The sequence below is a fragment of the Polyodon spathula genome, chromosome 33 (genome assembly GCF_017654505.1).
Source record: "Polyodon spathula isolate WHYD16114869_AA chromosome 33, ASM1765450v1, whole genome shotgun sequence".
Classification (NCBI taxonomy): Eukaryota; Metazoa; Chordata; class Actinopteri; order Acipenseriformes; family Polyodontidae; genus Polyodon; species Polyodon spathula.
Genome location: NC_054566.1, coordinates 2,642,931 through 2,654,983, shown reverse-complemented (window position 1 = coordinate 2,654,983; position 12,053 = coordinate 2,642,931). Strand labels below are relative to the sequence as shown.

Here is a 12,053-nt window from a genome sequence, read left to right as displayed (position 1 = left end):
GACATCCCCTGAAACTGCACGCTGCCTCTTAAACCTTAAAGTGGAAAAATGAAGCAAGAAATTAAAACTAATAAATCCACAATTACTACTGTTATAAAAATAAACTAAAAGTAAAAAATGAAAGGAAGGAAGTCTCTTAAAGCTTTATTACATTCCTAAGCATGAAGTATTTTGTTTTACTGCTACAGTTGCTTCTGATGTTCTACAGTGATCCAGCGATGCTTGTTTTAATGAAGTCCAGTAAAACAAATACAACACCTGACTGTTGACAAAGGAAAACCAAAACTCCAAGCCCTGATCATTTAGTTGTTCCATGCTACCAGTAAAATGCCTGCTGAGTGAAACAACATGCCTTGAACTGTATAAACTACACAAGTCCAGAGCTTTAACAATGTGTAGGAGTGGAGCTATGAGGGTGCTGGAATATAAAATGCATCATGTGAAAGGTTGCACCACAGAGCTAAATTAGGCAAGGTAAGTGCAAAGGCACAACTTCTGAAAGGAATTAAACACTGTTAAATACTGTGTTCATTTTGAGTTTCCAAAAAAACACTGTGGTCTTAAGAGAGTCCAATGAAGAGCAACCAAACTAATCTCAGTGTTTACCAGAATGAGCCATGAAGATAGGTTGAGAGAACTGAATCTATTTGGCCTAGAACAAAGAAGAATTAGCATGGACTTCATTGAATTATTTAGTCTTAATGGAGTTCACAAAAATTCAACTTTAAGCAAATCACGGAAAGCAGGACCAAAAGACATAATAAAAAATTAAAAAAAAGTGAAGATAGACTTATGACCAAGGGTAGGAGACACTTCTTTACACAGAGGGGTGACGGCATGGAATGCGTTACCTAGCCATACTGTTGATGCTGAATCACTGGGACCCTTAAAGACCCAAGTTTTCAGATCAATCAGCTATTAGGAAGCGGACCAGCACTGATGGGCCGAACGGCTTCTGCTCAGTCGTAAAAATTATTTTTTAAATAGCATAAAATAAGCAAGAAGACTACTTAATATTTCAACTGTTCTGTCCTGTTTCTTGCTAGATTAATATCAGGAAAAATGTTGTTGTATATTATCCTACATCTTACCCTGAGGTAAAATAAATAAGTAAATAAATCACTTTAACCCAGTAGCTAAAAAGGCAGGTTTTTTTTGTAATCTATATAAATTCTGAAAAGGCCTATGTGATCTTGCTGCGGACACTTCATCACAGAAACAATTTTACTTCAAAATGAGGAGAAAACCCCAGTGTATACATACAACAGCGTCCTATTAGAACATTTAAGGAGACCCATATAACAATCACGTGAGCAATGCTACCTTTTCGCAGTACACAAAAGGACCAGCGTAAACACAGCATCCTTTCTCATTTATTTTGAAGAGGTTTTAAAGACAACCCTGTAATCTACTTCAAAGGAGCATCTTTCTTTTTACTATCAGGGGCCTTTATATAACATCGGGAACACAGGCAGCCCTTCATTAAATAAAGAAACAGTCAAAAACTTGATCACAAATAAACTGAGAAATGACATTTTATTTTGCCCTATTGTTATTTTTTGTACAACTCGCTTAGATCAAAGTGCATTGCTGGTTGCTTTGTCCACTTTTGCAGTCTCTTTGGTCTAGTAATTAAGAGACTACTTCAGAAGCAGGTGGCATCACAGTACAAAGCAAGTAGAACACATCTCTCGAAGCCAAATGAAAAACATTTAGTCAAGAAGAGCATTGTATTATTTACATGAGAAGGAATATGTATGTCTACAAAATTGAGGTGAATACTGGAATAACATGAATAATCAAGCAAGACAATAGCTGTAATGGATTTTAAGAGAAACCTGTTGTCCTTGATTATGCCATCCAAGAATAAAAAGCTCAAAATGATGAGAAAAAATGCCAATTTCTTGTTCCTCGCAAAACCTTTAAATGAAAGAATAAAAGATAAATAGTAGTTTGTTTTCAGAGCAACTCCGAACTTACCACATCATTAGGAAGACTTTGAAGATCATCGAATGGTGTTTCCAGTGTGTTTGTGTCTACATTTAGGACGACCACATCTTCCAGGGCCATGCTTTTCACTCTCTGTAACAAAGGGAGTACAGACTGTTACAGCAGAAAACAGCAATTACAATTCTGAAACAAGAACCCTCTTAACAAGCAAGTAGCTTCAAATGTCATTGGATATATTTCTTCCACCTTCCCCTTGATGATATTTACTATCAGTGTTTTGTAGTTCCTATGGTTTAAAATGATCATTTAAAAGAGTGGTCATGTTTTCTCTATATCTTTCTTTACCTGGCTTTGAACTTGCTTTGATCTTGTCTGGCAAATCCTACCTGCCTAGCACTGAACAGACTTGCTCATTCAAGTCAAACCAAGGAACAGTGTGACCTTTCAACTCTGCTGGCCCAACCTTCTTTACATACATAGAGGTGGTGACTGGGTGAGACCAGCCAAGCTGAAATGCTATTTTGCCACATAACCTGAATGGAATGAGGAAGTCAGTTCAGTTTTAGGCTGTTTTCCAGACAAGCTCACAGAGATACTGTATGGAAATGTGATAAAAACTCAACATTGGATCAACAAAACCAACTGAAAGTATATAAATGTATAATAGTAAAATAAGATGCTCTTTAAGACAATGTATCCTTTCTAAGAAAATGTACAAACCCAAAGTAATTCAGTTGCATTCTATATATCAGGCTATAAAAAATAAACATTGTAACCTCTTTTTTCATATTTATGCTAACCTAGCATTTCGTATACAAGGGATATTGTGATCACTCTGATAAATCTGATAGGTATTTCCAGTATTAAACCACTTGGTTATAAACCCAACTTCCCCCTGAGTGGTCATTATGATTCAGCTTCACTACACATCTATATGCCCCTGTACTGAAGATTCAAACTGACTACATGCTCCTGAAAGCTGAGTGTTGGTGTGTAGTCTCCGTTTGCTTGCAGCTGGTTAAAAAAACAACCCGTCTCCTGGGGTTTCTACAGGTGAAATCCAGCCATAGCAACTGAACACACACACGCAGTTTTATCACGCCTGCACCAGTGTAACGCCAGCAAAGCACTGAGGTACATAAACTACAACAATAAACAGATATAAACAGGAACATACAATGCCAAGAGTGACAGAGGACAGGACCAAGCTTACAACATAGGGCTTACTCAACTGTACAATAACTATTACACTAGGACCAAGGCTGTGATTTTACTAACTTCTACAGACAAAAATACCTTGTTAGATTGTCAAAGCCCAATTCCTTTAATGGAGTAAATGATGGTATTTAGGTCTGCCACTGTGCATATCAGTTCAACTGACCTCAAATGTGTACGTGTACTGTGAGTTTTCAAAGTGGAGCAGTTACAACTATCACAGCAATACATTGTATTCAAGGCACACTTGTACCTTTGGAACGGATATTTATGCTGCAAAGGTGTTGAGTTAATCAATACTCTGCCGGGATTAGCCCCAGCTGGCCTGCACTCATTTTTTAGAGCATTTTACAGACCAGTGACTACCCTGGATTACATCAACCTCCTCTCTGTGTTGATCCCAGGGTTCACTCAAAGAGAAGTGGCTGATTCCTCACTGTACTTGTATTGTAAAGTTATTTAATGAAATCCAGCTGTGGCTTATCTAAATAAATGTAACAGCATATTTTGAAAGAGGAATATAAGTAACGTTAATGCCATAAAACTAGAAAGAGATTACTTAGCGCAACAATGTAACTGCCCCAGCTTGCACAATCCTTTAAAAAATTTGCTGGGTGTACACAATGGCTATGAAATCTGTATTGATGTTTAACCGGTTTTGATGGTCCTGAAAAAATATATAGTGTACCCCAGTACAAATATGTACAAAACCATAACAGATAGGATGCGTTATGTGATACTGGGGTGTAAGTACATTTCAGGAGGCTTTGAATGAAAGGCAAGAATCTAAAAGCTATTATTATTATTATTATTATTATTATTATTATTATTAATAATAATATTATTATTATTATTATTATTATTACTACTATTACTAACAACCTGTCTTTAAGAAGTTTGATGCGATAGCTAATCCACGCACTCTCAGATACAATATAGATCAGAATGTACTAAAGGGAGAGATTCATAACCCTTATTTATCTTCCACAGCACATTGTTTATAGCCTCGATAAACATGGCTTAATCAGTGTGAGACCCTTTCCTGTTGGATTACAGAAGTGGAACCAGCATGCTTCAAATCTCTGCACTTTTCAGACAGACTCCAGGAAAGCAGTAGCAACTCTAAATGTCTTGCTGATAAGGCCTCCTTAATTCCTCTTTCAAGATATCCACACCATGTTAAGTTTACTGTTTTTTTTTTTTTTTTTAAAAAGGATTTAAACTGTTTTAAAACAAACAAGTTATACATTGCATATTCAGTAGTGGAAACAACAAAGACTAAAGGTGGGGGCTGTACTGATCATTTTCCTCACTTAGACCCCTTACTCACTAAATACCCTGGTATCTCTGAATAGATGGTCGTCTCCTCTTTAAAAATATGCTAATATTTGAAATGAGCTAGACATCTCACAAGTAGAACGGTCCCCCGAAATGTTCTCCTTTTTCTAGGAAAGCAGTACTGTTGGGGGTGGGGAGTTTGATGCCAGATCACTTCACTTAGACTACTTGCTCTCGAAATACCTTCGTATCCCGGGGGGCGTTGACTCAGGCAGGGTTAAATTACAGGCATCACTGCAGAGGGAGTATTTTTAAATTTAGGTAGACAGATTAAGTTTACAATTAGGCATGCTTAAATTTCAAAGGTAGAGCTCAGCACACAGTGACGATAAAGAATCAAGAAGTGCAGTTAACATATTTATTGACGGGTGAAATACAATTTTAAGCTGCTGCAATACGTCCATTGCTTTGCCATTTCAAATCTTTTCACGAAACAAACATTCAACTTTAAAACTGCAGCGTCCCATGCAAACCCACATCATGAAAACACACATCTGTAGGTGAAAAACACTCAAATAAAAGTAGCTACATTTGAAAAATATATAAATGTGAAATTTGCGGTCCACTAAAATAAGGGGCTTTACATAATCTCTGCAAGTAAGAAATTGCAGTGTCCAGTGTGAAAATAACACCACAAAATAATTAACTAACATCCAAAGTAGCACTATAGCATTAAAATATTATATCAAAACAACTGGTGCCTGAGTTATGAGCTCTTGCAGTGTCTAAAAAAAATAAAAATAAAAAATGAAATCCAAATTAAAGATTGTATTGTAAAGGAAAACGTAATGAAATCAGACTGTGGAGTCTGTATCACCTGAATGAAAACCACCAAACTGCATGACTTCGTTATCTGAAGCGAAGATAACCCTGACCCATTCAATGCACGGAGCAAATACTTCTAGGCAGGTTTTTTCTATCCATGTGAGCCGCGATATTTTCCAACAGGCATTATTTGCGCATGGTTATTAAAAACATGTTATCACTTTTTTCTAGGAAAAGAAAAGTATTGCCTGTAAAAGAAGATGTAGGTTGTCAGGCATTTTTAAAACCTGATTAAGACATCTGTCATAGGAATACAGAAAAGAAACACATGAAAATTATATTGGTTACCAGCCCTTTAAAATACACGCACTTGAATAGTGACATAGTAGGTTTGTTAATATGTTTAATAAAATAAATAATTTGTACATTATAAAAAATGTAATTTATACCGCTAGTTTTAAACATTCAAAATTGTAATAAAGAAAGTACCTTGATCAGTGACTCAAGTAGACTCTGTTTTTTCATTTGATTCCCAAACATCCTTGTGGCTGTATTAACTATAAAAGGCACTGGAAGGAAACACAGCCTGGAGCATGGGTTTCTGCACTCATGAAACAGCCTCTTGCAATATTTTCCCTTTTTTACTGTCTTAATCAGAAATTCAGTCCTGCCGAGACCCACTTCCCCTTTGATGGGGGAAAGCAGTCACTACACCTCAAACTGCAGTAAATGATGGCCACAAGACCAGAAAAAGTAGACACTACACCTCAAACCGCAGAAAATGATGGGCACAAGATAAGGGAAATAAACCACTACAACTCAAAGCAGTAAATCAAGGGCACAAGATCAGGGAAACAAGCCACTACACCTACAACCTCAGTAAATGATGGGCACAAGCCTTTCAGATGCAGGAGATCAGAGCAAAGTTCATATTAAACAGGCTACCCGGGCCGCTGCATGACTCACCTAGTACAGGGGAGCGCAGGATTGGGTTAGTTTATGAAAGTTTGATATATTAAAAGGTATATGCTGCACAGCACAATTATTTCATGGTTTTATTTCACTATAAAAAAGCCATGTTGTTTTAGGTGATACCTGTGATTTTTCACCCACAATGAATGCAGTGGTAGAATATGAAATGCTCTCACACCAATTTGCGTGACACTTACTTGAAACCAAGGATTGTGATATTTTGAAATCATTACAGAGAACTTAATCGTGAGTAATACAGCTTGTATTTTAAGTTAAACAAGAAAGTAAATCTGCTTGGCTCAAATTCTTTGACTATTTTTGTATCCAATCCTGTAGCTCTCATGGGTCACGTAACTTGGTGTATTTGTGTAACAAGAAAATCAGAATAAATCATGAAAAAAATACAAACAACGCATTTCATATCAGACTGCCGCCAGAGTATGTTTCCTTCATAACTTTGAAACAAAGCCATTTACTACACTAATATACACTACTACAAAAATGGAAGTAGAAAACAACACCATGAACACAGACAAAAAAGTTGTGAAGACATTCCCCAGGTAGAACTATGTGTTCTCCAATACATTGTGACAGCTGCTGGTTTTATTTTGAACTGGTACCCCCATTTAGACTTCAGATTTGACCATTAGTCCAGCGTCTGCTCAGGTGATAACACTACTGTTGTTGGTTTAGGAAGCATCTAGCTTGGTGTTGCAGTGACTGGAAAGGGGACCAGACCCGCCAGTACGACATCGCCTACCTGATTAGAAGCATGCCCTGTCGATGTGGGGATTGCATCAGTACAGCAGCCCACACTCAACACTGACATATTCACAGGGATCCTTACAAACTATATGAAGAACTGATCTCCAACTGGCATTCGATTTCCAGGACTGGCGTGTTCAGGTGTCACTGATGTCATACAATCATTTATCAGTAGATTTCAGTGTATAAAGAGTGCTCCCTTGGAATAGTCAAACTTGATACTTGTTAATTGTGTTTTTGAAAATTGAAAATGTTGCTTCTTTAATTTTTTGGAGTAGTGTATTACCTAGACTCTACAGTATGTCTTTAAAGTACACATGAAAATGCAAAATGCTACAAACGACCCCGAAATCAATTACTTGACAACACAGGCTCCAAGGAGGTTTCATACAAAGTATGTTTATTGGTGATCGATGCCTGTGTGGACACTGTGTTTGCTTTGTTCCATTTTTTTTTCCTTTTCTCTGAATACAGCAATGTGTCACTTTGGCTGCCAGGAACAGGAAAAGCAGCCAATATAAAAGTTTATGATTTCATGCCCCAGCAGCAGCAAAAAGGACTTAATGAAATCCTTTTTAGATTTACAATCTGAAATAGCTATTCAACAGACAGACATAGTTAGGAGAGACATGCCCTTTGCCCTTTCAACCCTTTGATCGCAGCTCAGCATGTGGCCTGCAACTCCCCCTTGCATGCATCTTCCAGCAGCCTTGCACCCCATTCGCTGCCTTTACTCCTCACAGGTGACCCCACACTGCCTTTACTCCTTACAGGTGATTCCTGCACTGCCTTTACTCCTCACAGGTGATCCCAGCACTGCCTTTACTACTCACAGGTGATCCCACACTGCCTTTACTCCTCACGGGTGATCCCAGCACTGCCTTTACTCCTCACAGGTGAACCCACACCGCCTTTACTCCTCACAGGTGATCCCACACTGCCTTTACTCCTCACAGGTGACCCCCGCTTTCTTATCAGAAACAGCTGTGGCAGACACAGATTTACCTGTCTTGCAGTTTAACAACAGTCTCTGGGGTAACCAGTGTCTAGTAAACATGCTACTGGAATGACTGAGCGGTTTGCAGTGGGGATAACATAACTAATGTTGACCACACTGAGCAGCAAGCTTTAACACTACTTTTACAAGGTTAGTGTGGTTCATTCCCACTCCCAATTTACAGATGATCATGCTTTTTTTCATGTTATTCTAGGCATTTATTCTCATAATACACATACAGTGCTTCACCACAATATTGAAAGTTTCTCCCCACAGACGGCTTTTGATCATAACCAGAACTGAAATACAGCTGCTCCTCTGAAGGTTATAAGCACAGTAAATCAGACTCCAGCATAAAGATAAACAATGTTTTACAATTTTACCTCTATTATTATTATTATTATTATTATTATTATTATTATTACTTCTTTAAGGTACAAGGAAAATACATGTCCCACAAATTAATAATTCTTATTTCTGTAATGAGGTGCAAGAAACAGGTTTTAAATGTACTGACAGGTTGGATCTGGTTTATCCAGACTGTCACTTTCCTTTTGATACTTGAGTCACTCTCAAATGTATTTCAAGAAGAAACCGTTCGAACATGCGCTCAATTCCTTGTGTAACTAAAAGCAGGGGTCTCCAACCCTGGTCCAGGAGGGCAGTTGTCTGTCCTGATTTTTCTTCTAACTGTACACTAAATTAATTGGATCAATTAAGCTTCTAATAATCACTTAACTGGTCCAATTAAGTAATTTAGGGTACAGTTGGAACAAAACCCAGGAGGAACAGCAGCCCTGCATGACCACGGTTGGAGACCCTGTCTTAGGGGGTTAACAGCTGTACATTGGGTCAAGTTTCCCAAGGTTCCAGCATTGGAGTACATCAGCCCACCCTCCCCGATCAACAATAATCTTGTGAACCTTCACTAATTACCTATACAGTACATTAAAAATGTATTTGTTTCTTTATACACTTTTTTTTCTTTAAGCAAATATATATATATATATACTTTTAATTACACCAAAGAAGCATAATTTTGTACAGCAGCAGCATTGCCACTGCGCACAGTGTCACCTCAGACACTATAAAAGCCAATTAATCAAGCCGTCATGTTTTTATTAGACCACCCTATACATCTGCATTTAAATTAGTGGTCTGCAGGTATGCATGAGGACCAGAATGACAACAAAGACTGTGAGCGTATAAGCAGACCATTATTTTGAATGAAATCTTCAGAATAAGAGAACACTGATGTTTGAATGGTGATTTTTCTATCAAAAATGAACCTTACAGTGTTCCCAAAACAACCAGGCACCCCATAACCTGAGACACTGCCAAAATAAATTCTACAATCTCTTAGCAACCACAGCACAGCGATTGTGTTAATGACCAATCCTGTATGTCACTGTTTAACGGTCTGTCTCTATTATAACATTGCTCTCAATGTAATTCTAATCCTCTTATGCAAACTACCTCATTAGACTTATTTCAACCCCTTGGTATAATATATTATTTTTAAAATATGATATTAAAGCATATTTATTACATGCTAAACCATGTTAATTGACCGTGGTTGTTGTTATTTATTTTATTTATTTTTTTTGGGGGGGGGGGGGGGGGGGGGGGGGGGGGATTTTCATTGAAGTCCTTTTTTCTTTAATTCAATCTTAAGTTATCAAAGTGTTTACAGTTTCAAATACAATGAATTGTACAATTGCAACAGGGACTGGTTGAAAGCCGGACCAAGACAAAACTGCCCGGATGGAGCACTAAAACAAAGCAAATATTCCTGAAAACTATACCATGCGGTTTCTACACCTCGATAGTCTCATAATAAAAATAATTTGCATTAAATGTTTTATAAATTAAAATGCTTCTGGACCAAGACACAACTGAACTAAAAAATAATAATTATGTTTCATATATAGATTAAAGTAATCGTTTGGTATAGTTTTCAACACATTTCGCATTGTTTAGTGCCCTGTCTGGGCAGTTTTCTCTTGGTCCGGCTTTTATTCACTCCCAATAAAACATAGGTGCTGCTGAACTGCCTTTAGTAGAAGAGATTATTAATAATTATAACATTATATGATGGAGTCAAGGAACAAAAGACAGTCAATGAAGGAGAAAACTCTTTTGGAAATCAATAATGCAGAAAATGAATTATATTGGGCAAATAAAAATAAATGCAAATAAGATTTTAATAATAAATAAATAAGATGATGCACTGACTTAAATAAAAAAAACAAACTAAAGAACACTGAGCACACTTCTGCTTGTTTTTGTGTATAACTTACATTCATCTTTACAGATTGGGCGGGTGAGTATGTGGTGCATGGGAATGGAATATGATTATAACATGTATCCCTATATTGCATGACAAGAGTCCAGCTGCATGCAGCCCTTCCCATTCTACAAAGTTGAAACTATTTTTGTTCTGGTGTCTGCAGAGGCAACTCAGTATAGCTTATTAACGTAATAAAATGTGCCATTTTACACCTGTAGGCTACTTAACACACTAAGAAATAAATCCGTAAATTGTTTGGTCATAAACATCACCAAATTAATCTCTCTTTGCGACATAAACAGAATCATTTATGTGACAGACGTGATATCCAGACCCTTAATCGTGTCGTTCTTGTGGCTTATAAACCTTCTGCAGAATAGGACAGTCTTACATACGATTCTGTAGTAGTTTGGCGTATGACTCATATAAATAATTATAATAATTGTAACAGGAAATTACATACATTGCTAAAAAAAATGCATCAAAATAACAGAAAAGGGATCACTGTAACGCTACTGAACGCTGCTACCAGATTATCGCATGCAGTATCAGCTGAGACTGAACTAGCTCACTCTCAGCTGATACTGCATGTGACGGCCTGGTAGCAGAGTACAATTTGAGTCTAAGCTACAATTTGAGTCTAAGCTACAATTTGAGTCTAAGCTCCCCAGTATTCTGACATTCCCTGCCATGCGAGGCGAAACCTTTTAACAAACATGTCATCTGGTAACCGGTCTATATTTATTCAGGGTTTGATAAGGGGCAGCTGGAATTTCCAGGCCTAGTTCTTGTTCCTACTGCTCCCGTGTATATGAATGGGGGTAAACGTCATTTTTTAAAAGCTGACTGCTCCTGGTTTTACTAGCACTCCATTGAGAAGGTGCTAACATGTGTCCTACTCCTCCGTGGATTGTATGGACTATACAATTAACACAGGAAAACCCCAAAGGAGCCCACAAAGCGTTAAGAAAACTACTTCAAGCACACATTACTGTCTGTACAGCTTGGTAGGTCAGACCTTTTTGCTGAAGGGCAAGCACTGATATTGAGACAGAAATGGACTAACGCCAACAAAAAGATTTTGTGAATCGGGGCCCTTTGTTTACTGGCTGGACACTTTACAAATTAACATGGAAAAAAAGGAAGATGTATTCTTGAACACTGCCAGCAAGTCAGCAAAAGTAAGCAGTAGACTTCACAGCACAATCTTACTTTGATGCTTGTGAATTTATGGTTACAGCTTGGAGTCAATTTCCATAAAGATGGATATGTATTAGTATTAGCTGTGGAAACAGCTAACCGTATATCATAAAATGGAGTATGATCAATTCCCAATGGAATTGCTACATTGAAGACACCACCTGAAGGCACATTCTAAAAGGAACAGACAAATTAAAAAAATGCAATAGAAATCTTTTATATGGTACAGGGAGGTATCACATGCTGATGACATCATCACACCAAGTGAAACGCTTTCAAATGCTAAACGAAATAATAAAAAGCAAGTGGCTTGAGGAAATGGCGTGCCACTGGTGTAAAGAGAAATGCTGCTTCACTCAAAGCATTGCTGAGGGACAGGGGTATTTACTGACATACTAGATCTTGTTTACAGTACGAGGTAGGTATGTTAGTTTAAACATTTAAACTATGAAGACATGTACAATGTTGTAGTATCATTATATATTTAACCAACAGTTATAAGAAATGCAGCAATACATTTCCTGTAGATAAATTGTGTAGCTTTTCACAAGGATTTAGTTT

General features: G+C 37.4%; 1 protein-coding gene across 7 annotated transcripts in view; it reads right to left on the bottom strand.

The window, feature by feature from the left end:
- LOC121303562 (DENN domain-containing protein 1A-like) overlaps nt 1-12,053 on the bottom strand; it is a 293,214-nt gene that overhangs the window by 110,215 nt on the left and 170,946 nt on the right. For all 7 annotated transcript variants that reach the window (XM_041234341.1, XM_041234346.1, XM_041234344.1 and 4 more), the window contains one exon: nt 1,981-2,082. In XM_041234341.1, the coding sequence (XP_041090275.1) occupies nt 1,981-2,082 (102 nt within the window). The remainder of the gene's footprint in view (nt 1-1,980; nt 2,083-12,053) is intronic.